The 26,000-nt window shown below is 32.1% G+C and overlaps 2 protein-coding genes across 3 annotated transcripts in view; one reads left to right on the top strand and one right to left on the bottom strand.

The window, feature by feature from the left end:
• Window positions 1-26,000, top strand: part of LOC118195492 (uncharacterized) — a 376,248-nt gene that overhangs the window by 255,281 nt on the left and 94,967 nt on the right. The gene's annotated exons all lie outside the window — the stretch shown is intronic.
• Window positions 15,144-24,996, bottom strand: LOC118195490 (innexin shaking-B-like). The gene has a single exon (XM_085806597.1). The coding sequence runs from the start codon at window positions 23,732-23,734 to the stop codon at window positions 22,649-22,651; it is 1,086 nt and encodes a 361-aa protein (XP_085662723.1). The 5' UTR covers window positions 23,735-24,996; the 3' UTR covers window positions 15,144-22,648.

The raw sequence follows: 26,000 nt of genomic DNA, 5'->3' as shown, positions 1-26,000 counted from the left end.
CAAGACTCAAAACTATTCCAAGAGTATGGGGCAGGGCTCTCGTCTTCCGTGCCGAGTAAAAGAAGTTAAAACCAATATATAATCAATTAAATCTAAATGTAAAATTGGTAAAAGGAAAAAATAAAAAAGAGGGGAAGTATTTAGTGATGGCAGTTTTGAGATTTGCCTCAGATACAGAAATCTGACAATAAGCTCTTTTTAAATTTCAACAATCATTTTCCCTTGTTTATTAATTAAAAAAGAAGCTATTTGACAACGCTTGTAATCGTTATTAATATTTTCATACTTTCGATAGTAAAATAATTATTAACAGTATATTTGTGCCAGGATTTACATTTTTTGTTAGCTCTAAAAAGAATAATGACCTTTTGGGAAGTTAAATTACGTTTTTAATATCTGTATTAGAAAAATTGATAAAAAATAAAAATCGTTTGTATCCTTTGTTTAAGGCCTAGTACATTCGAAGTTTGCAAGGATGTTAATTTTTGACAATTTTTTTCATGTGTTAAGCTCAAAGCTGAAGGATACAATAGTCTTAGTTTTTCCTTTTATAAATACGTATTCGTTCTTTAAATTATATTTCTTAATGCCGGACTAAAAGAGAAATAAATAAATAAACTTTGTGAAATAATAATTAGAAGAATGGCACTTACCTATAATGCTAATAAATCCGTTTGAAAATACTTGTCAAAAATACATTCTTCTAACTTCAGATACCATGTGAAAGCATGTATGCAGCTTCATTTTTGCTGTTTGCTTCATTTAAAACTGCACTGGGTTTCTTTTTCTGCTTTCGATTTCCAGATTGATAGCGTTGCAAAATATCCCTAGAAAATTTGAATCATGTTCCATAATTTCTACGGTAATCTTAACTTTGGCAAAATATAAAATAATCACCAAATGCAAAAAAAATATGCCTTATACTACATAATAAACAATTTTATATGTTAAAGCATAAATAAAATATTAATTAGTAAGGAAATAAATTCGCCTATCAATGAACATGATAATTTGAAAGAAAAATAACAAATATTTATAAAGGAAATTTTGAATATGAGAGCAGATTCCAGCTGATCATTTATCCAGCAAATACAATAGGATCTCGCATAATGAATTTAATCCTTTCCGTGATGGCGTTCATGTTCTCATTTTCCCATGCGTTGTTACAGCTTGGCTATAACCTGGATCTCTTCCCATGCCCAATTAAATGAATTGTTACTTTACGAATGGTCCAACTGCCACTAGGAATCGTCTTGGCTTCCTCATATTTCTGAAAAGGGCTTGCAGTAATATCGAAGAGATATGCTTTTTTTTTTTTTTTTTTTTTGTACTTCTGTAGTCAGTATCTTTGTTAATATATAGACGGTTTTTTAAATTTATTCTCTGTTAAAACAGAAAGCAAACTAAATTTGGCTGCACGTTTAACAGTAACGAAATCCACTTGCGGCTCTTAAAGATGGATCGAGTTCTTTTTGCGGAATGTTATTACACTACATGGTTTGTTTTCTTGTGCGACGTCACTAACTATTAGTCATGGACCTTACTAGTTATGGACCTTTCTTATAAGGTCTATGCTCCTAATCTGCTCAATACCTACTCCGTTCGTTTCTCCCGCTTCTGTAAGTAAGTAGCGTCAGCGTTGGCAAACAACCTAACCTTGTTTTCTATCCTGACCTTGATGCTGAATGTTTTGTGCTCTCGTTTGTTACACTGAATGTCCGTAATGCATTGCGTTCGTTTTGCAAGGCAACCAGCCTAAATTATAAAGATCGATTTTAATTGCGCCTGTATTCTTCTTTGTTCTTTTCAAAAGTGTTTGTTTCTGAACTTTCACAGTTGTTTCACAGTTCACAAGGATTGTCTGCATTCTTGTAATCTAGTTAATTTCGTACCATTGTCAAAATGATATTTCCAGAAATCTCTGAATATTAATGCTGTGTCTGAGGCTATCTCAAAACATCTTCAAAAATCATTTGTCGTCGACCTGAGTATTCATTACCCGAAAAACCTTTTATCCCCCAAGAATTTTCTGTTCAAAAAATTTGTTCGTGATAAGAAGTGTTTGTGACCCGAGGTTCCACTGATCCACGAAAATTGTAATAGTTGTTTTCTTTAATGATTGTGATTGGATATTGGATGTAAATAAAATTAAGATTTTCAAAGTTTTAAATTTAAATGTTTAAAAGTTCTTTTAGGTTAAGATTTCAAAATATTCGAAAGGCAAAAAATGCTTGAAATTCGAATTTTAGAATTTGGGATCTTTCTCAAGATTTGAGGAATTCGAGAATTTAAATGTTCATCTTTATTAAAAAAAGAACCCAATGGAAGATTACATGTTTTAGAGATTTTTATCTGTTCTTTCACTAAAAATGATTGCTCAATATTGAAATAAAATAAAGGCAACCCTTCATGGTGACTAGTCCTGAAAATGACCAGTATTTTTTAGAACATTAATAAACACTGCTTAAAAACATAGTTTTTCTGCGTTGACCACCTCCGCAGGAGACCAAGATCATTTGGAATCGGGAATGATCTTCTCTTGCAAAATATTCACCAAATTTATTGTTTAAAAAGCATTAATTTTTGAAGTGAAATCAATTATGTGGACGTATTTATTATCCAAATTCACGCTCGTCCCATCGAATACGAGGCTGTATTGTATATAGAAATGTCCAATGAAAACACATGGGAAACATCTGACTTACTTAATTTAACATGCACAGTATAACTCTAACTAGTGATATGAACATAATTATTATTCGAAAGAAAGTAATAAGCCATAGTATGTTATTGTCTGTCTTGTCCATATAACATGGAACAATGGTTGTCAGAGCCTACTCCAAAATTTTCCACCCCAGTTTTGAGGGAGAGCAGCCCGGGGGAGATCCAGGGTCTCCCACCCCTCTCCCCTTCCACCAGTCCACACGAGAGGACTTTCGGCTCGCCACATATTTAGAGTGCCGCTATGCAGCACTGACACTCAGCCTTTTGAGCATTTACAAGCATCCATAGTCTTCTCCGGGATTCGCGCCCGGGCCTTTCGGTACCGTAGTAGGCTCCCTTAACCCCTATACCGTCTGGGCGATAAGCCATAGCATAATATCAGTGTAAAGAGTTTCTTAAAAATAAATAATTTTTGGAGAACTTACCTTGAAAATATCGTATTCGTGGACTCGAGCAGCCTGAAATCGTATGCAAGTGGGAATAAGTCCTTTCTCAAAGTTGCCAGATTCATTACAGAAGATATTATCTAGTATTCGAAAAAGCTGTCGAGATGATCCAGAGTTGGACAGTCCCTTTGGACACGGCATTCTCAGACTTGAGAAAATGAAAATAATAATCTGTTATCTTGGATCTCTTCAGCTGGTTTGGTTTGGTTAATTGATCGAGGCATAAAACTTGAGAGCTAACTTTTGGGGGGGGGGACCTATGGAGAAAGATGATTTGATGGAGGACTTTTAGCTCTTCAGCTAGAGCAACATATTGTAACATCTTACTCTGTAGAACATTGCATTGTAGGAGTTCATCTACAATGATCATAATTTGTGTTTTCAAACAAATTTTAAGTTAAAAAATAACAGTTCAAAACTGAATAAGTTACAGATACATGGATTCGTAACTGATAGTTGCACTAAATAAATCAGTTAATCGGATATGACTAATTTGATTCAGGAGTATTTCAGATACTTGAAAATATTCATAAACTTGTAGAAATACTTGCTTTCTATATGTGAGCATAATAATTGCTTTGCTGCATCTAGTAGTTTGAAAACATTTACGCATACTGATTGTATGTATAGAAAAGTATCTCCGGTAATGCACAAATATCAAGTGTAGATGCTTCGAGACCTCTGGGGACAATATCTGAGACTGAAAAATGTCGTTAAATATCAGTGTTTTTGTAATTTGAGAATGATCTTTACGATGTGTTTCCTTCATAAGGTGAGAATTTCTTCATACGTATGAGGCATTTTCTCTATCCTCATCGCGTGGCTTCGCGGTGTAATTGGAAGCACTTTCGGTTAGCATTCGGAAGGTCCGGAGTTCGAAGCCCAGTAAGGGTACTACACATATTTCACGTCTTCTGCTCCAGTGTAAACTGCCTTAAGGTCCCTACGGTGGCCCTTGAACAAAAAGTTGGTGGACGAACTAGCATTCCTTGCATTCTTCCTCACTTAAGAGAGACTGGTCAGTCCCAAAACCTTGGAGGTGACGAATTATCATCCACCACATTTTAATATGAATATCACTTGTAAAGTCTATATGTAAATGCTTAGTAGTTGCTAATATTTTACGAAATTTCTCAATATATCCCGTTGATAGTTCTACAAACTTTGCAATTTTTTCTCGTGATATAATTACTGGCTTACATTAAACTTTTCGCATCGGAAAACAATTATGAATCTTCTGGAACTATCGACGTTTTATTATAACCTAAGAACTGATCTAACAGCCAAATTGTGAACTGGAGTTTTACAATTATCTGTCGAAAGAGAAGATAAGGGACACTTGCAGAACGTATACCAGAATGGCAATTTAGAGTTTAAAAGATTCTTAATCCATGTCAAATTATGTTTATTTTTCATGGATATTTAGTCGGGTATCAGAAATAAAAAAAGTATGCATTCTTATTCTGTTGAAAACACAAAAACGTAGTCAATTTTCGTTTTAGTTAGTAGACCAAATATACACTGATGTGCAAAAATTAAGGACGAGACTTTTTTTCAATATAACTTTGTACAAAAGCTTTCCAAATCAACACATTTAATACCGTAAGATCCCCAATACGTAAGGAAGTAATGTAAGCAACACTTACTAAAAGAGAAATCGAGGGATAAAAAGAAGCTTTATTGAAAAAGTAGCATGGAGCGCAATGCAACTGAAGGCCGAAAAATCCCTGTGATGGGTGTCCAGCAAGAAACATCCGGTCTTTAATAGGGGATATGATCTCCCCTGACTGCTAGGCAGGTTTCACAGCATCTGCCCATGCTGAGAATGAGGGTGTCAATGAGTTGTTGAGGCATTGCGGCCCATTCGTCTTGCAGCGCCAATCGAAGCTCCGGAATCGTTACTGGTGGTAAGGTACGAGCTGCCAAGCGTCTCCCTAGAAAATCCCATACATGATCGATGGGATTGAGATCCGGAGATCGTGTCGGCCAATCCATACGTCCACTCTCTAAGAGCTGTTCGGCAGCTACTGTGCGATGACATGGTGCATTGTCGTCCATGAAAAGGAACTACGGACCCATAGCGCCTCTAAAAAGACGCACATATGGAAGAAGAATCTCGTTACAATAACGGGTCCCGTTGACTGAACCTGCGTCGAAGATGTGAAGGTCTGTACGACTACCAAGCATGATGCCTCCCCAAACGAGAACACCGCCACCTCCATACCTGTCCCTTTCAATGATGTTCGAGGGATGATTGCGACTTCCATGCTCTCTCCAGATGAGTATGCGATGAGAATCGCTACTCAGACTGAATCTGCTCTCATCTGTAAAGAGTACTCGTCCCCATTCATTGTCTCTCCAATTCCGGTGTTCCCAGTACCACAGAGAACGCATTCTCCGATGGGAAAGCGTTAGAGGTACACACCGTACAGGCCGTCGTGTAAACAGACCACCACCGTGCAGTCTCCTGGCCACGGTAAAACGCGATATCGGTCGTCCAGTCGCCTGTGTCGTGTGTCTAGCCATTTCTCCCGCTGTCTGCCGCCTGTTTCTTCTGGCCTGTAAGGCAATATGCCGGTCATCTGCGGGTGTGGTTCCTCGTGGACGACCACTACTAAACCCCCGGATAGCTGTTCCTGTAGTTTGAAATTGTCTCCAAAGTCGTGAAACGATGCTGTGAGCAATTCCGAACTCTGCAGCCACACTTGTCACACTGCGGCCTTCCTCCAACTTCCCAATGATTCGACCTCGGGTAAAAGCATCCAGATGTCGTCTAACAGATTGATTATTCGCCCTTTCTCGCTGAGGCAGGAACTCGGTGTGATTTTAACTGCTATACGGCGTGCAATCTCTTTGCCAGAAATACTGATCTTACACCGACAACATGCTTTATACTACTCAGACACTCCCCCATTACGTCTACCTGCATATCTGCGCATGTTCTATCGTACTTTACCTTACTTAATCTCCTGATTGGTCTTTCTGTCCGCTCTGCCTCTTCGTTTAGCTGATATGCTAATTTTTCGACTTCGTCCTTAATTTTTGCACACCAGTGTAATTTGGATTTCTCTTTAACTCTAAAAGAACAGTTCCAAGCAGATTTTGCATGAATCGAAATGGCATTTCTAAACTCGAAATGAAATCAGTCAGAAAATTTCTGACTAAACGTTTTTCAGGAATTTGACAAGTATCTTCAATTTCCTATCCCGTCTCTACTTAACTTATCTGGAAAACAAAGACCTGATCAATTTAGAGTTAAATGTTAAAAGAAAAATTCTTAAACATTTCTTAAATAAACTTTTGAGTATTTTGAAATATGAATGCTCTTATATTTTTCAGAAAGGTTGATTCATGTCCTGTTTGCCACATTTTGTCGTCGCATATTTGAGTAAAATTCAACACCAGCAAAAACTGAATTCATGAAATACCACTGTAATGGGCAGACTTACAGTCTTAAGTTTAAAATGATAATTTGAAAGAATTCTATGAAAAAAATAATAAAAAAATAGTAATTTTATATTATTAAATGAATATTCTTTGTGTTAAAAGATACATATTTATTTACTGAGTTCATTTTTCTCGTCATTTTCATGTGCTAAATTAAGTTATGTCATTTTAAATTCTTGAATAAAGAGGATTTTTTAAACTCATAAAAACGTTCTTCAGTTTTTAAATACGGTATTTCTAATAGGGATTATATCATTTTCATCCCGAATTTTTCAGTATTTAGCAATCAAATAAAATCGCGTTGCTGTCAGATAGAAAGACTTTATAAAATTATATAAATAAATTACTTTCTAGATTTTGTGACTCTATTTCAATCATTAATTGCGTTATTTTTTTAAAATAGTTATTTTCAGAACGTAAGTCATATATTGTTATTTGTTTAATTATTGTAAAATGAAATTTTTGCACACATTTTGTTTCTTTTATATTCCTGGAAGTAGAAACCATTAAAATTTAAATTAAAAATCCAAATTTATAATGGTCTAGGGTTTAGATTCATAAATATGCAATTTGTATGAATTATTCATCAGAGAGTGAGGGTAAACTAAATGTAAGGTGGTCGCAAAACAGAAATTTTTGAAAACGTCATACAGAATTTTCCTGTCTCATAAGATATATAATCCATGTAATTAAAAGGTAATGGAATATGAAATACTGCAGAGACAGTAGGAAATAGAGAGCGAAGTATCAGAGAAAAAATTCAGTGAACTTTCACCGGGAATCAAACTTAATCTTCAATGTACCAAATTAATATGTAGAGCGAAGTATCGGGGGAAATATTCACTGTACCTTCGCCAGGAATCAAACTTAGTCTTCAGTGTGTCAAATTAATATGCTGATCGTTATACGCAAAAGTACATGAAATGAATGTCTTAAGTTTCTTAAGATTGTGGTGATTTATTTACGTTACTTATTAAGTAATTTTACTTTAAAACAACCTTTTCTATTGATCTCACTTTCAACACATGCTTTCTTGCCAGAATGTAAATGAGTTACAGCGCTTGTATTTAAATGAGATAGCAAGAAGTTAGTATTTAAGGGAAGCTTTTGGAAGATGATTTTATAACGTATTCTGCCTGCCTGAAGGCCACATTTTTATTTTTGATTTACTACCGATTAGATTTGGCGTTGAGCGCTTCTAGCCGTTACGCTTGTTTACACCGACTTCTACGTGTCAAAGCCTGCCTGCGCGTTAAGCCACTTATGAAAAGCTATTAGGCTAACTTAATTCCATTCGATTTTAAGTTACTTCTTACCTTTTGAGGTAAGCCAAAAGGCATTTGTTATCACGAGTCGGTGCCATCTATCAATAATATTGAGTTAATAAAGTGTTCTTTACACCCTTTCTCTGCACTTTGACCTGCGAAACACTTAAGGGGACAGTGAACTTTAAAATAGCTAAAAATCAACCAAAATATTGAATTTGATTTTTTACTCTTGTTTTTACTCTTCCATATGCGTAACTAAATCGTATTCAGGAAACCTAATTCAAATATTCTAATTTTTAAAGAAGTTACAAGCATTTAAAATGTATTTACAATGTAAACTTTGCCCTTTAAATTTTGAAAAAAATGTAAAAAATAAAATGTACTTCAACAGTTATAATTTATATATTCGCCCAAAACAAGTGTTTATTTCTAAAAAAAAGGCTAGAAATGTCAGGATTGACAACTATTAATGAATTTAACTTTGGTTATGTAAATGCTATATGCATAGATCATAGGGAAACTCTTTTTCCCTATTCGTTGCAAAAAAGCCGGATCAACGTCGCTTGAACCAAAGCAAAAAGAGAAGTTTACTTGCTTAGTAAAAAACAGAAATAGTAAAAAATATTGTAAAGCATTAAAAGATAATGTAAATATGACAAATGAAGGTAAAACATATGGTGCGGGTGAATTTTAAAAGTTTCATTGAACATAATTCATAAATTGTTTCTCCCTATAACTTTGAATCACATACCAATTTGAGATATGTTTATATTTGTTATATTTAATATTATGAGGTTAAAAATAGTTAAATGATACGAAAATGTTATCAAGCGCTTACAAATTCATATTTAAAGTTAATGTGCTGTTTCTCATGACTATGCATTAAAGGTAAGTTTAAAGAAAGCTTTAAATTCGGTTTTCACAAAACAAATTTTTTCGTAGCTCCTGTGTATTGAAAATTCTCCATGCGACTCATTTTTAGTTCAACATGAATAATATTTCGAAGAAACTATCTTGTTTTATGTTACAGTAGAACTGTGTATGCATTTTTGGATATGAGGTTATTAAGAAGTTTAAATTTGTGATAATGTTTAACAGAAGGTGATATTTTTCCGAAAACTGGGTTTAAGTTCACAAAAGTCCTTTTTAAAAATTTTTGGTTCATCATATTCAATAAAGGATACACAAAATCTTTTGCTAAGTCCTTATAACTAACTAAAAGGAAAAATTAGAAAAAATATTGAAAATTAGAGCGCAAGGAGCATTTTTAATCTTTAATTAAAATAATCAATTATTTGTTTTAAAAATTTTTACTTTAACGTTTTAATGAAATTTTGAACGTATATTTTATAAACTGATGTCTATGTATAAAATTTCTTGTTGAAAACACAAAAACTTAAAAACTAATTTTTAAAGTCCACCGTTCCCTTAAGGATAATTCCTTGCACAGTCTGTTTACGTCTAATTAGTTTATGCTCGCCAAGAATGCGAGACGTTATAAGAAAAGAGCAAATTATCATAATTCTAAATATTGCAACTAAATTTGGTAAGTGAACTTTAAAGTTAATTACTGAGATAAAAAACGCAACTTATCCTTTTATCCAACCGATTAAGTTTATAGAAAAAAAGTAATAGATATATTATTTTTAAATGCTTTTTATTTTCAGTATGATCACATATTTTCCGTAGACTTCTGGTCATATTTAACGCACATTTTTCGGGTTTTTTTCTTTTTAAAATCTGTTCTATGCTATATTTATATGTAGTTTGTTAATTGTATAAAAATAGTTAATCTTGAACTTTAAGGACTCGTAAAAGAATACTGAAAAGACTGGTTTATATTTGAATCATTATAAGAGGGTAAAACATGATATAAAGAAAGCAATCTCCTCAAAATCATTTGTGCAATTAATAGGAGAGATTATAATGACTCACATGAATATTTTTAAAAGTTATACACATGAAAACATTTTATAGTGTGACATTCCTCTTAAACTATTAAGTTTCATTATTTCTTCTTCCCATAAAAAATGCAGTTTTTTTCAATTGCATGAAAAGGCGGAGGGTGACGGGGTAGTCTGCTTAAATCAGCTTTCTATAAAAGCACGTAATAATTTTACCTTATTTCTTAGTTTTGAAGAGTTCTATTATAACTTTTTCAAAGCTATAATGGCAGTGATAAAGAAGCATATTCCACATACTTTTCTTTATGAGTTCAATTGAATAATTATTAATAGAAATATTAAATGGTACATGGAGATCGGACAATAAGCGTCAACTAGTGTCAATGGTGGTTCCAGAAATTCCGAGGCGGAACTATAACCCAGAAGAAATTCCATCGTAACTGTTGAAAAATTAGTAGAGAATAAAGGAGCATTCATTTTAGATTAAAAAAGAACTTAAATTATCTTAACTTTGATAGACAGTAGTATAAAAAAACGCATTATTTACGGAATGACCCAATATTTTAATGCTTTTAATTAGTAAGAATGCGCTAGGTTTAACAAATTAGTAGCCTGTGGCATTTTCGTTCTCCTGATGATTATAGCTGCCCATCAGAATTTTTAAATTGCATATGACTAGAATCCAAATTTAAAACACCCCACCAGCGGCCGAGCGGTAAAGTCGCTGAACACTGGTAGTTCGGTCCGAGGTTCGAATCCCGCGAACGGGCTGGTTGCATGGGTGCTTTCGTGGTTTTCCCCATGTGTAACGTGTATACGAGCCAGTTTCCCTTAGAAAGTCCTCCACGAAAGGCATCCCTCCTCTTAGGCAGATAGCCCTAGTGTGCTTTGCCATAAATAAATACACCAAACCAAATTTAAAACAGTAGATAAAGAAGGAAAGTTTGGGTATTTCTACATTATAATTTTTAATATCCAATGACGTTTAGGATTGAGGAATTTTTTCTGATAGGTATTACACACTTTGCCATATATTTCACTCAGGGATAGGAATTTGGGAAAACATGCTAAATTTAAAATCACTTATTTCTTCACTTAAATAAGTTGGTTCCGAAAACTGTTTGGTGACTGCGTGATAATTTTTTGAAAATAATTTCAAATATAATATTAATAATTGAAGTATAGTAAATTTGTTTAGTATATAAAGTTGCTTTTTTTGTTTTGGGGGAAGTATATTATAAACAACATGCCAAAACTAGGAATCTAAAATATCGTAATTTCTAGAAAAAAGGAAACTTATGCGTTGAGATTTAATAAAAAGTCTTAATCAATTATTTATTCACGTTTTTATACAATAATTCTTCTACATTCATTAGAAAGAATACACTTCTTTCTTTCAAAAAAATAAATAAATAAATAAATCAGAAATATCGTAGGGCAATTTAAAAAATGAACATAAAACAAAACAGCAAAAATTAACATTGGTACTTTTGGCATGTTACTGAAAGTGTACATCAAATTCAGTGATCAAATACACTAAATACTCTCTGATGTACTAAATTGGTTAAACATAAAACAGTGTCTGAAAATTCTACAACAATATTAAATAAGCTCTTTATAGCTTCAATTTCTTTTGTGTGCTATTTCATCAAGTTAAATAAAGTTATTTAAATACAGCGAAACACACGAGGGCTATCCAATTAAGGTTATGGAGTCTTCGTGGAAGACTTCCTAATGGAAAATGGATCGCATTCTTGCTACACATCAAAAGCACTAAAACCAACCACGCAGCCGAACCCGGGTCGAATACTTGTATTCAGAGGTTTTAACTGCTTGGCCATGGGTGGTGAGGGGCATTATTTGTGATTAGGAATAAAAAAAACACATTGGTGTGATTACATAACATAACGAAATATATAAATATTTTGATGTGCTAGAATTATAAATTTGAATTCTGTGTAAATGAATATCGGCTGTATTTTAACAATGGTTGAGACCTTGAAGAAATTAAAATAATTCATCAATATCAAAACTTGATTTTGAAGTGGTTAAAATAATTATGAGCTGAAATAAAAATTATGCTGAAAAAATGAAAATGTTTTTAAAAGCATTTTATCGACTGTAGCATTAAAGAAATGCTGTTAAAAAAATTTTATGTAATTTCTGCGTTAACAAAATAAAATAAATATATGTGTACAGTATATTATATAAATAAATAAAGTACTTTCAGTTATCATTATTTTAATTTAGATTTCATGTTCGGAGCATAATCTAATGCATTTTGAAAAGAATTGTGCAGTCAGACGGAAACTTCCTATCTTTATATTCTGACCCAAATAGAATGTTTCTCTCTCTCTTTCTTTCAGAATGTTTCTCTTTAAGTCAGAATATAAAGATAGGACGAAATCTTCGTTGCTGATATTTATACCACATTTAAAACTATTAATAATTTTTATTTTACTTTGTAAGCATAAAATTATTCTTCATTATGATTGTGCAAGTAAGAAATTTGATTATGCATGCTACATATTTAGCTGTAAGTTTAATGTCCAAAATGCAAATGCAGAAATAAGAATACAGTTCTTTAGTGCTTACAATTATTGACGAGCCCTTAATATGAATTTTCTTTATACATTATTGCAGTTTAAATTCATCTGAATCATAGTGTACGCTTTATTAGAATAGATAAAGGGCAGTTAACATTCAAAACAGCGTAAACGTGTAAATTTTTAAATGAAAAAATTCTTTAATTTTTTAATATAAACGCTTTCAAAAATCATTATTGTTAAAATATTTTCACTTTACATTCGAAGAAAAGAATTATCAGTTCTGATATCAGATAATCATTTAAAAGTAACTAAATACGTCAGGTTGAACGTATTCCTATATGTATTACGTATATTTCATGAGTATATTTGGATATTACGAGAACAATAATCTATTAGAAAAATATTTTTAAAAATTATAATTACCTGTCACAAAACACATTTATTCATAAACTTTCCTAAATTAATCAATTAATATGTTTATGTTGTTGGAAGAATAAAGTCAATTCTTAACTATTGAAAAATTTATTCATAACTCATGCAAAAAAGATAGGTTCAATAGAATTCAAAGGCGTGATTACAAATAATGCAATAGCACGTAACATTGGAAGGGCTGCCTAAAAAATGGACACCCTTCACGTTGTTCGGTCACGTGTAATTGACGTCATCTCTTTGTTATACCCAACGCTAAAAAGTGGCAGTATTTTCGAATGGAGAAACGCTAAAACGCTGTCTTTGCATAAAACGCCTAGCGCGTTCGTTCATTGGAACTTAGAATTCTAAATAAGCAAACAGATCCTGGTCAACAAATCTGGTTGCTAAGGGGTTGGAGATAACAATGCACTTTGATTTGTTATTCTAAGTGGTTCAAAGATTAGGACAGAGGCTGTTTACGGGACGTCAGATCGGATGATTTTCCTAATTCTGAAAGTTACGATTAAAAAATACCAGGTAATTAACTTATTTTTATAAGGATGACCTGGTTTGAATCTTTTGGGAAAAAATGATTCGAAGATGGAGAAGAAAATAGGTGTAAAGTGGAACAGCATTTGAACTATTAACTTTTTTAAAATACTGTTCCCTATAATTATTTGTACTTTCATGACATTTCCTTTAATGGTTATATGTCATCATTTATTACTTCTTTTATAATATTAAATAAATATTTTTAAAATAATTATTTATTAAATAAATATTTATCGACAAATTTTTCTATATTACTCAAAATGTTTTGGTGTAATATCAGTTCATTCATTTCATTAATAATCTCAAATAACCCTTTTTAACAAATTGATTATAAAGCAATTTTTTAAAACAGCGCTTCTTAAATCTTTTTCATTCACGACCCCTTTTTAATACTGAGATTTTTTTCGCTATTTAGATATAAAAAGCAGAATAAAGATGTAAAAATAAATATTTTCTCTAAAATATTTTCCTTCTTTAGTAAACAATATGCACATAAAAAAAAAACAATTTCAGGGTTTGTTTCAAGTACACAAAAATTAATGAAAAAAATTTTAATCAGACAGATGTGCTTGTTTTTGCTGCATAACAAATCAAATTTCGGTGCAATATTTGACGCTGTAGGGCATAAAGAATATTCAGCATTTTTCAGCGTTGAATGACATTTGGATTTAATAAGCGTTAAAGCTGAAAATGTCATTTTACGTAAATATGAGGTTCTGGATGGCAGAAGAACATTTAATGCCATTTCAGAAATAGCGGGAAATTCGGTTTTAGCTCCTATCCAGAATCCTATCAAGGAATTTAGTGAAAACTCAAGTTTAAGTAACCCGATAGCCCTACAAATTCTTTTTGCGCTTTTTTTCAAAAAGGTGAAAGACGTCCAGAAACTGGTATTGCTGAGAAAAATAACTCAAGTAGCGGGAATCCTTGTTAGCAATTATTTCTTTTTATTTCGCAGGAATAGCGATTTAAAGTTTTTCCTTTTACGCCTTTTTTTAAAATTAAGTAACACTTAAGCACGTGAGGCCTATTTATCTAAAGAAAGGCATGCCTTCTTGGAAAATCTTATAAGGAGAACAACATCATATTTTCTCGTTCAACATCTGGAATACCACAACGCCCACTTATCCAATATAGTATAAAGCTGAAAATTCAATTCGCTCAAACAACCTAGCACTCAAGCGGTCTTATCCACTCAGCTACTGGTGGGTCGTTTTCACACGGAATAAATACTACATCATTGAAGAACAAATTACATTGCGTCTTTGCATTGCTTTGAAATATAAGGTTTTATATCACTTAAATTTTATGCTGCAGTTTAATTTTAAGTTAAAAATTATTTTCATTATAAAAAAAACTTATATTTGTGAATTAAAACTTTGCGCTGAAGAACATTTTAGGAAATAATTCATGCCTTGAAAAAGGACTGCCTGAGAACTTCTTGAAAAGGCATTAAAATCAAAGAGTAATATTAAAAACTTTCTTATTGTAGTGATGCTTGGAATAATAAAAATGTCAGTAATTTTAATAATTAATGCTTGCAAAAAAAAAAAAAAAAAAAAAAAAAGAAGCTTTTCATTACTGGTCCATTTTATTTCTTTGAAATCAAAAATAACCGATCTTGTTTCTTAAAACCAAAAGGAAAGAAAGCAACAAAATAAAAAAAATAAGGAAAAAATTAATAAAACTCAATGTTTTATTTTTTAATTAAAAAGCCAGGAATAATATCTAACAAAAACAAAGCGCACCAAAAAAAAGTTTTATACCTATAATTTAAGAAATAAATTAACCAAGTCTTCACTTTAAATTAATCATAACTGATAAAAAGGTACAAAATGGCACATTTGGAAATATCCCCAATTAAAAAAACTACAAAGTATAAATTGCTGTTTTCGTGATTAAAAAAAAAAAAAAGGAAAAACTTAAGAATTTTTGGTGATAGAAAATATTTTGTGTCAGTAAGGCGCAACGCAAACTGGAGCATTTAAAAAAAATGTCAGCTGTATGGTTACAGTTAAGCAGTCTAAAAAATGGTTAGCAGGAAAATAAAAGGAAAAAAAATGTCACTATGTTTTAGCTACGCAAAACAAATAAAGCAGTCTCCTGTCTAAGGCAAAACATATAAATAAATCAAGTCTCTTTTTTTTTTTTTTTTTTTTTTTTTTGTTTGTTTGTTTGTTTGTTTGTTTGTTTCTTACTCAAACAAGGCGAAGGCAAAAAATAATAAATTTAAGACAATGTAATTAAAGATGAAGGCTTTTTCTAAATGGGAAGTAATGTTGATAAATTGGTATCTCTTTCATTTAATGTCTAAGTTTAATACCATGATTAAACATTACCATTTTTACAAGATTTACCCTGCTGTACTTTTAAGATAAATAACATAGTTTGGATTTTTTATTGTGTTCCTTTTTTGTTAACTTTTTCCGTAAAATACGTAAAAACATTGTTATTAATGAACGAATTAATATGCGAAGCATTGTAAGTCTGTTAAGAAACATACGAAATAGTAAACACTATTAGACGTTTACAAATTCACAACCAGAAAAGATTTTCAAGATTAAATATATGATTTTAAAACAAATGTATGAAATGGATTTGATTGCACATAAATTATATATAAAAGAATTTTCCTGAAAGATAATATTTAAAATGATTGCAAATATTTAAAAAAAAAGTAATTTTAAACTTTTGATTTATCATAAATTCGGATCGGTCTAAGAAATTATATTTTTCAATTGAAAAGAGTAAATGCTGATTAAAATTTAACAAAGTGGTATGCTTTTAATTAGTTCTCTTGATATTCGTATTTCATTGCAATAGATAAACCATGCTCATCACTATCGTGAAATTATTGGATTTTATGTCACAATTTTTATTCATATACGTATGCAATAACAATAAACAATTTCATGTATAAGGACAAACCTCGTAACTTTCCAGCCATAATTTCAATTTAATGTTCTGAGTCATAATTTAAATATTTTGCTGCCAAATTTTAAAATGAAAAAAAAATTCAATTTTGTAAAAATGTGTCAACTGTTTTCACTAGAAAAAAATTGTGTTGTACAAATAATTACTAAAGAGACTGTGTATCTCATTGTTTCTACGATAGTTATTTTTTTAATTAAAATATTAAGAAAAGAGAAGAAATGCAAAGAAATATTTCGATTTGAATGAAATAAAACTATTATTAGCTTACTATTATTAGAAAATTTGTGATATTAGCCTTATTTTGAATTATTTATTGATTTATTTATACTTACACTAATAAACTTAAGCATTTTCCTCAAGCAAACTCACTTTGGTGTAACTAAATATAACATTATTTTGAATAGGACATATAGCAGCTTTATACAATTTTATGAAAATTCCTGGGCATCAGAAATTTACACATGACACTAAAAGAAAAAGTATTTGCCTTTGTTATAAAGTGTGCATTCTGTTGGTATTATTAAATAAAAATCACTCAGTGTTTTTAGAGTTATATAATTTACAGAAAACACTTTTCTATAGGGTATTTTCAAGATGCATATAGCTACAGAGTAACTTTTTCAGGTTAAGCTAATATTTTATTAATTATATATGATGCATAAATATTATTACTATGTCTCAGTTTTTTTATGAATATATATTTTATATAGAATTCTTAGCTAGATTATCCTAAACTTTTTCAAAATTCAGAATGATGCCTAGTGGTAATTTTGTCAAATTATTTATGTATTATTATTTTTTAAATAAATTACATATGATTACTATAAATTAAATTTTTAATAAATATTCACAAATTTCCGTTACAAAATAAATGTATAATTATTTATAGTTCATATTAAATAAATTTCATAATTTGTTTTGTATGACAGTATATATTCTTGTCATGGTCTTTTAATTAATGTTTAAGTAATGCTATAAATTTGAAATATTTGTTAATTTTTATCCAATTACCTACTTAAGTGAGGAAAGTTTAACAATGAATCAATATTGCAATAGTTTAACATTAAATCAATACTGTAGTATCTAAAACCGCATTCTAAATATTTTCGCCTGTACAGAATGTTTACAGTCCTTGGTCAAAAGATATTTCTTATTTGACGCCTTCAAAATCGTAAATTTCTCTACAAAATTAATGCCGGTTCAAAATTGATCTTTGCTTAATTTTGTATTTTTTATTTATGTGTATGCTTTTCACACAATCTTATAATCTTATTTAAAACTGATATATGTTTCGCTAACAATCTTGCTGTTATAAAGAAATGACAAAACATTATTAAGCACGCTGTCTATTTTAACAATAATTTTGTTGCCATTAAGAAGTACAAAAATATTATTGAGAAGCATACTGGTCAATTATATTTCTCTGTTGTTAAACAATACGCTCTTATAATTTTAGTAATGTCGTCGCTTAGTTGATAGTTAATAGATTTCTCACGCTACAGTTTTATTTCCTGATCCCCCCTTCCCTTTCTAACAGATAAAGTGTTCCTAACTACTTTAGTTAAGAGTAGAAAACATTTGTCAGGGTATGTCTATTCTTCCAATTTCCGATTGGCCCACCAGCGGCTGAGCGGTAAAGTCGCTAAACACTGGTAGTTCGGTTCGAGGTTCGAATCCCGCGAACGGGCTGGCTGCATGGGTGTTTTTGTGGTTTTCCCCGTGTGTAACGTGTATACGAGCCAGTTTCCCTTAGAAAGTCCTCCACGAAGGCTATCCCCTCCCCTTAGGCAAATAGCCCTAGTGTGCTTTGCCATAATTAAATAAACATATAAATACACCAACTTCCGATTGTCTATTTTTTCTTCTAAGTAATACAATAAAATATAAGACATTTTTAAAATTTATTTGATTCAAATATTTATAACCTTTAAAATTTATCTTTCATCTATCTCGTAATATCTTTAAATATTCAAAGCATTACTATTGCATAAGAAAATTCTTTCTGCATTGTTGAGAGTTTGAGAAAATATTACGATTTAAAGAGATGCGCAAAGTGCAAATTAAACTATTTAGTTTGACAAGCTCTTTTGAAAATTTCATCATATTCTGCTTCTGATTTAACTTTTTAGAGTAATACTTAAAATATTCCCTGTTAGTAGCAGCGAACATTCGAAATTTTAATAATTTAATTTAATTTAATTTAAATAAATTCTAATAACTTGTTTCAAGAACTTGTTTGACTTGTTCAATCTTTCCTATTTGTAGCTAATACATAAAATAATAATGTAAATTTTTAAAAGTACCCTAAGTTTTTAAAACTGAGTGCATTTTAAACTTCTTTTGAAATTATTTATAAGATTGCAGCTTTTAGTAAAGTATATGTGAAGTGACAAAAAATTGTATACTATTTTCAATAATATAAAAATACCCAATAGGCTGCGTAGGAAATGAAAAAGAAAAACCTGATGACCGGATAGTAATAAAGTTGGAAACGACTACTATTTAAGTCGACGTTTTCACTGTACTTTTCAGCTGTTATTAGAGTATTATCTTTGTCAAAAAGACGATGTGCCACGCATTCTAAAGGAAAAAACGGATAACTTTAGTTTAGAACTGTTATTCCTCTGGTTGAAAATATCAAACTGTGTAAATAAAAAAAAAACTAGAGAAGAGAATTTTCTGAAAAAAGCTTCTCTTGTAAGTTTATTACAATCCCATTCAGAGATTTGAAGCTGTCTCCATAGTACTTGACATAAATGCTGGGTGCAAATAAATGACCATTTTGAGTACAGACTGATATTAACATCAGTATTATTATAAGTGCATAAATAATGACCCGAAAAATTTTAACTAAAAATTGCCATGACAGTTGAGATCTTAACGTGTTTCTCCGTTCTCTCAACCACACAATATGCAATTTTGGAAAATGACTGCAGAAAAGGGTCGAACTCAGTGATTCTCATACTCGCACGTTTTATTGTAAAATACGCTGCTATCTTTTACTAATTACAGGGGGGCCGCCCACTGCATTTTTGTATTATTGTTATTTTTATATCAAAACATTTTTTTTTTTAATTTTTTGATTCAGATGAAAAACTTCTAGATTCAGATAGTTAGGTTTTCTGAATATGAAATAGAATTTTAAGAAAATATGATCTTTAATCATTCATTCTCCTTGAAAAGGTTGGTACAAGTTATGGTAAAAGGAAAGATTATATAAAATTTCCCAAACCAGTACTTTTATAAATGTAGTTTTCAATTTTTTACTGTGTTTGAAAAATCTGCTAATTGTGTCATCTTTTTCTCAAATTACTCTATATGTGAGTGCATTCTACTAATTTTTTTAAATAAAATAACTATTTTTAATATTAGTTTCGTTAATAAATGTGTGTTAATTTTTATGCAGATTTGCAAGAGTAAATGGGTTGTTTATAGGCCCAGTTATAATCTTTGTCAAAAAACAAAATTAAAACAATATTATTTTTAATGCCACTTATAAATTACAGTAAATGTGTAATGAAATCCATAAGCCTAGTTTTTTTTTTTTTTTTTTTTTTTTTTTTAATTTTTTGATTCAGATGAAAAACTTCTAGTAAAGGGATCAAGTAGCTCTTGCTTTTACTGACAGTTGAATAATACCATAGTTTCAAGATAATACTTCAAATTCAACAAAATCATATTTTAGCAAAATTCATTCATAAATCTGTCAAAAACTACTTAAAAATGCCAGTTTGCAGCAAAGAAAAATTAAAAATTGCGAAAAGTGAGCAATGGATTACATTATTAGGCAACAAGAATCAGCAGTAAATTTTTTAAATGTGCAAAACTATTTCCATGAAGGTTTGACTATAGAACATTCTACAGCTTCAGGAGTGAAAAAGATCAAAAAGAAGCCTTCTGATTATTTCGATTATGGCTATCTTGCCTAGGGCCATGGATGCTTTCGTGGAGAACTTTCTTTAAGAAAATGGCTTATATTTGCGTTACGTTTATAAATTAATTTTTGTGAAACTGTTTGATGACGAATATCTTTCTAATTTAAAAGAATGCTAGCTAAACCAACTTTTTTTTTATTCGAAACGGGAATAATCCTTGATACTTATGTTCGATTTAAACTGTACATTGCAGCTTTTTAATTTTGTTAACTCAGATGGCTTATGAATTTAAGTGTTTTTGAATTTATTTAGGTTTACCTAATATTCAGTCTATCAGAATCTAAAAACACTGGTTGTGTTCATTTAGGCAATAGTAATATAATTATTAAAATTATATTTATATAGCAAAATATATAGCAAAAATTTCCTACGACTTTTTTGCATCTATTGTCATTATTATATTTAAATCAATTTTTAAAACAGCCTCTGTCCTCATCATTGACTAAAAAATAACTTTTATTTAATATATTATTCTAAATTTCTTCTTAAGTTAAACATTTTAAACAATATCAAAGTCTTCAGGGAAAGGGGGAGGAGGAAAGTATTTGAAAAAATTTATTCCTGAAAAAATCGCAATCTTTAAGTAATATAACTTTTCTCATAAATAATTCTTTTTCTATTAGTAAAATGCCTCCTTTCTGCTTACAGCATGTCAGATTTGAAAGCTACTACTGTTAAACTACATATAGCAATTTATAACATTCTGATCAAATAGAAATTTCTGATCACGAAAATAGATAGTTCTATAGAAGAAATCTGATTCGATTGAACCTCATGTCTTCCCTCAAGAATAAGTTTTATAGGCAGTATATTTTTTTGGTAACTTCTTTCAGGAAAAATATTTTTTCTAAGAGAATGTCTAAACTTGTTTACATGACAATATACTTTCGCTTTGCAAGAGTTAAAACGCTATTACTAGATTTTTCTGTTATCCTTTCTAAATTAGTTTTAACTGCACGTATTAATATGCATGAAAAATTATATACAGACTTTTAGTCATGATTTGCTAAGTTAAGATAAACTATACAAATACCATCCTTCATTCATATATACATATATACACATATAATTTCAAAAGACGACCAAGATAATGTAATTCAGAATCAAAATCAGAAGCTGCTTTGAAGAAACTCTCATTCAAAATAAGCTTAACGAGAAATAAATGTCAAATTTTTAACTGAAAATGCTAAATTTTTTAACATAGGTGTTATGAATGTCAGATATTTTAGATCTGCTCTACTAATATATAAACATGAAATATAGACTATTTTTACCAAGATGCATCGACTATATGTAACACACGTCCTACATTTCAGTGAAATTTTGGTAGAAAAATTTTTCAACAAACAAGTCCTGTTTTGAATTTTAATTACTTTTCCAATTTACGGGCTAAATATAATTTTCAATGAGTTATTCTAACTAATTATGGCTCATTAGCAAAACTATTCTCTGAAAAAAAAAGTAGTGTCAGAAATTTTCTCAAACAATAAGAATAATCTCAGAATTCAATTAGGCTTTTTTACCCTTTTCTGGTTGTCTTTTGATGTATATGCATACACATAACAGCGATGGATTTTCAGTTACACTTAAATTTCAAAATTATGGAAAAAGAAAATGGATTATAATTTGCATTGCGTTTTAGAACAAAATAATAATTGAATACTTCCACTAAATTTCAAAACATACGAAAAAATTATTATTATTGCTTCTATATCGTATCAGCATCACTTACATTTAATGAAGAAGTGAAGGTCTGAATTTTATTACTTTCTAGAAGGGAAAATCAATAGTTAAAATTTATAATCTAGCGAAAACGTTATTAGCAACTAATAATATTTTTAAAAGACAAGACTAGAATTTTAAAATTTTGGTAACACATTTCTAATTCGTTATCGATAACATCGACACCCTATACACAATAATGCATATGTAACCTTTCATATACATTATTGTGTTACATATGCAATAATGTATACGTAACACAATAATGTATATGAAAGGTCTTTATCACATGAGTAATAACGAAACATTTAACGATTAAAAAAAATCTCAAGCTTAGTAAAATTAATTTTTCAATCAGTAACACTTTAGATATAATAATAAGAAGAAGAAAAAATCCACCGCTGCCTGTATATCCATATATAAATGATGGAAGTATGTTTTTAGGGCATTAAACATAGTATATTTAAGAAATGGCCTTAGGAACATACTCAACAAGATTAATAAGGAATTGTGAAATTTTCCGTTCATTAAAATAACCAAGATAATTCCTGGTCATGATTTTCCTTCCTAACATTTTGAGTTCGTTGCCTTGAGCAAGTACTTAAGTTCCGAATAGGTGGAAACCATACCTCATTGAAATCCACGCATGTGTTTTCGAACAAGAGCTGGTTTATCACTTTGTTTGTCGATGATATAGTATTCAAAGGCAGGTTACGGAGCAGAGGCACAGCGCTGGAGACAGCGGCACGTCTCGTGTCATGCTGCCTCCTTAGGTTCTGTAGTCATTCTCTTGGCCATTTCTGCCAACACTTCTTTGAAGATAACGGCATCTATGTTCTGTCCAAGCATGTAGACTAAAAACCAATCTCCTATAGAACCTCTTCGCACTACAGTATGTAAGTGATCTAAATGCACGATCCTGAACCTCATATTTAACAAATAGACCCTCACAAGAGGACAGGCAGCGATGACCACCCGGAAGACAAGTACTAAACCGGTCAAAACAGAAAGGATGATAAACCAGAACCAGAGGAAGATATATATCTTCTCGTTTATAACATTTAAGGGTAAGACACAAAGTGCATCGTGCATCTCGACATTTCCGGAAGAACCGTATTTGTAGAAACGGCACTTTGTTACCCTCGGAAATATGCGAATCATTGGATCTGTACGCATCTCTTGATCTCTTTCCGAATAACGAAGGACTTCGACGCCGTAGCTGAGGAACTCGCCGTCGAAGAAACGGTTCATAAGGAACATTTGTCCCACTACATTGGCGAAGGCCATTGCTTCGCAAAGGAAATAGCGTGCAGCGTACCAATCGTGTTGTCTCAAGCTGCTCATCAAATAGTCCACCAACAGCTTCTTCTTTTGCTTCTTCTCCGCCTCAGCGCACAAGGCGATGTCTAAATCCATCATGAGCGCCTGGATTTTGCCTCCTTCCCACATGCGCCACAGCCAGCGCGGTATGTAGAAAAGAGCCGCTTGGAAGAAGAGCGTGAAGCACACCCACTGGTAATACCTGTGATAACGGAACTGCGATGCGTCCTGGGTAGAGTCTATGCCTGGATGAGGGACCTCCTTGCCCACCTCCTTCCCGTATGCTGAGGGTACCGTATATGTGGTGTGTATCCAGCAAAATGTGTTAATTACAGATTCAGGCACCTCACTGCTATGAATACAGTCGATGGGTTCTCCCACGAACTGCTTCGTAGTGACTATAATGCAGAAAGCGATGAGCACAATGACCGTGACTGTGTAGTGGAGCCGAAATACGTTGTTGTCGATATGAACCCTGCTGATCTTCAGCAGGCTCTTGAGGCTCCGCAACACGTCGAGCATGCCGTAACTCGTCGTCGTGTCGCTCGAGTCGGACCCGAGCCGCTCGCGAGCCCGCCGAGTTCTCGGGGGTCGCAGGGGCCGCGTATCAGAAGACTGGCCTACAATGGTGCCGGTTGGGAGCGAGCACGAGAGGGAAGGGGAACAGGAGGGGGAGGAGCAATCTGGGGCGGGTCTGGCTATTTTCTTAACAAATCTGTCCACTGGAACATGGAAACATCCACCTCTTTCCCTCCATTGGAGAAGGAAGCTATCACAGTCTTTCTCTGGTTGCTGTTTTTCCTCACCTTCTGTTTTTTGACCGCGAGTTGACTTCCTAGTTTTAAGAATAGCTGCACTCAGGGCAGGCACCTGAAAGTGGTTTCACAGTAAAACTCATCTGATATGTGGGTCGACTTGGGAACCGCAGGATTGGGAGTAAATTAGGACAGTTGCATTCTATTAGATTTTATGTTTTAAGAAATGTCTTGAAATTTACTTAAAATTACTGAAAACAGCAACCTATTTGTCTGAAGTTAATGAATGAAGTTTGAAAACAACTACTATGAATTGTATCTTTTTGAAAAAATGTTACTCATCTGCATGTTTCTCAAATGTGGTAAATACTCCTCAGATGTAATAAATACTAACAAAGCTAACGATTTAACAGTATAAATAAATAAATTGTGTATATCACCGAATTAGGTTGAAAATAGAATTAAAGGAAAACGAAAAGGTTCCAGCTATCCTCTAGGATACTTTCAATAAACTGTTCACTCTAAGCTATATTCGGAAATTCGAAATTTGATCACTTGATATGTTGCATAATCCCATATCGTCTGCTAGAATGGAATTTCTGTGACACGTGAAGGCACGCTATTTTAGATCAAGCATTGAAAAGAAATGTTCAAAATTCACCAGAAAAACTGAAGGTTTACATTAGTCCACAGCAGCTACGTGAATGATTCCTATATGCATGGCTTTATTGCATGGAGTAGATTATAAAACATAGTTTAGCACACAAATGTTTTTAAACAGCACGTCACCAACATAACTTCTCTCTTCTCTGTAAGAAATTCTTATTTACGTGTGCACATTTCAGGGAAAACAAATCGCCACTAAATTTATAAGCATAGAAAAAGTGGAGGGCATTTCTCAGAAAGAACTGTTTGATCGCTCGCTATGAAATGTTTGAAGGGGGCGATCAACGCAGAACTGCCCCGCGGTCACCACATCTCTCCCGCCCGCCCGCATCGCTCGGCGGGGCTGCCATCTGTCCAGTCATCCGCTCTGACGGGCAATTCCGCGACTGCTATACCCGCCCGGAGCCGACCGCTGTGGTCGGTGGTCACGTGAACGCCGCCGCCCCTGCGCCCTCTGCATCGGCACAGGAATCACAGTTTTCGGTTTCGGTGCCGATTTTGTTTCATTTCGTCGCCATACTGAGTCTGAATACTCACAGTATAAAAGGCTTGGTTTTACAAAACCTTTTTTTTTTTTTAATAAATATCGATAAATTCAATTCCCAGTTTATTAAATTACCGATTACTTAAATGATTATGTTTGTTTATGGCGGAAAGAGGGTAAAATTACTATTACAAACCATTGACATTGACAAAACTGTTTATGGAAAATGCAAAAAGAAAAAGAAAAATACGTGAGATAATAATAGTGATATACGTCATAGTATTTGGGTTTGGTTTTAATCCACATCAGTGATAATTTAATTGTGCGTAATCCGAAATTTATAACCATTGTACAGTTTAAAAAAAATGTAACCGACTTTTTGCCCGAGTTTGAACTCAGTGACCTTGTTTTGATTTTTCTCGTAAATGCTGTTTTTTTATACCACTTATACCTTATTTTCTTAATTTTTAATATAATTATTCTTCCTTTACTATGATACGTTCTCTTTGTTTTTTGTCTTCAAATTAAACTGCTGAGAAATACAGATAAATTTTTAAGAATATTTTTCCTTTAAATTATAGTACACGTTAGATCCCGTTACTTAAAGCCCCTTCGAAACTAGTGGAAGCAAGTAATTGCAATTAAGCCACGTGAACACCCAATAAGCAAACGTATCTACGGCAGAGGTGGCGGTTATAGCCTAACTCTCCTATCTCCTACCGTCTGCTTTTAAATACTTTCTTCAAAGTAGAAATTTGCATTCCTTCACGCGCGCTACAAAATTTAAATATTCTGGCACTGACAATTAGGGGAATGAAGGCTTATAGGAAAGTTAAAACGTAAAATTTAACTTGTTAGTTAAAATAAATATAAATCCGTACCA

Source organism: Stegodyphus dumicola, chromosome 12, assembly GCF_044657685.1.
Source record: "Stegodyphus dumicola isolate Sdum_Otavi_A_Nest chromosome 12, ASM4465768v1".
NCBI classification, from domain to species: domain Eukaryota; kingdom Metazoa; phylum Arthropoda; class Arachnida; order Araneae; family Eresidae; genus Stegodyphus; species Stegodyphus dumicola.
This window is presented reverse-complemented; position numbering and strand designations above follow the sequence as displayed.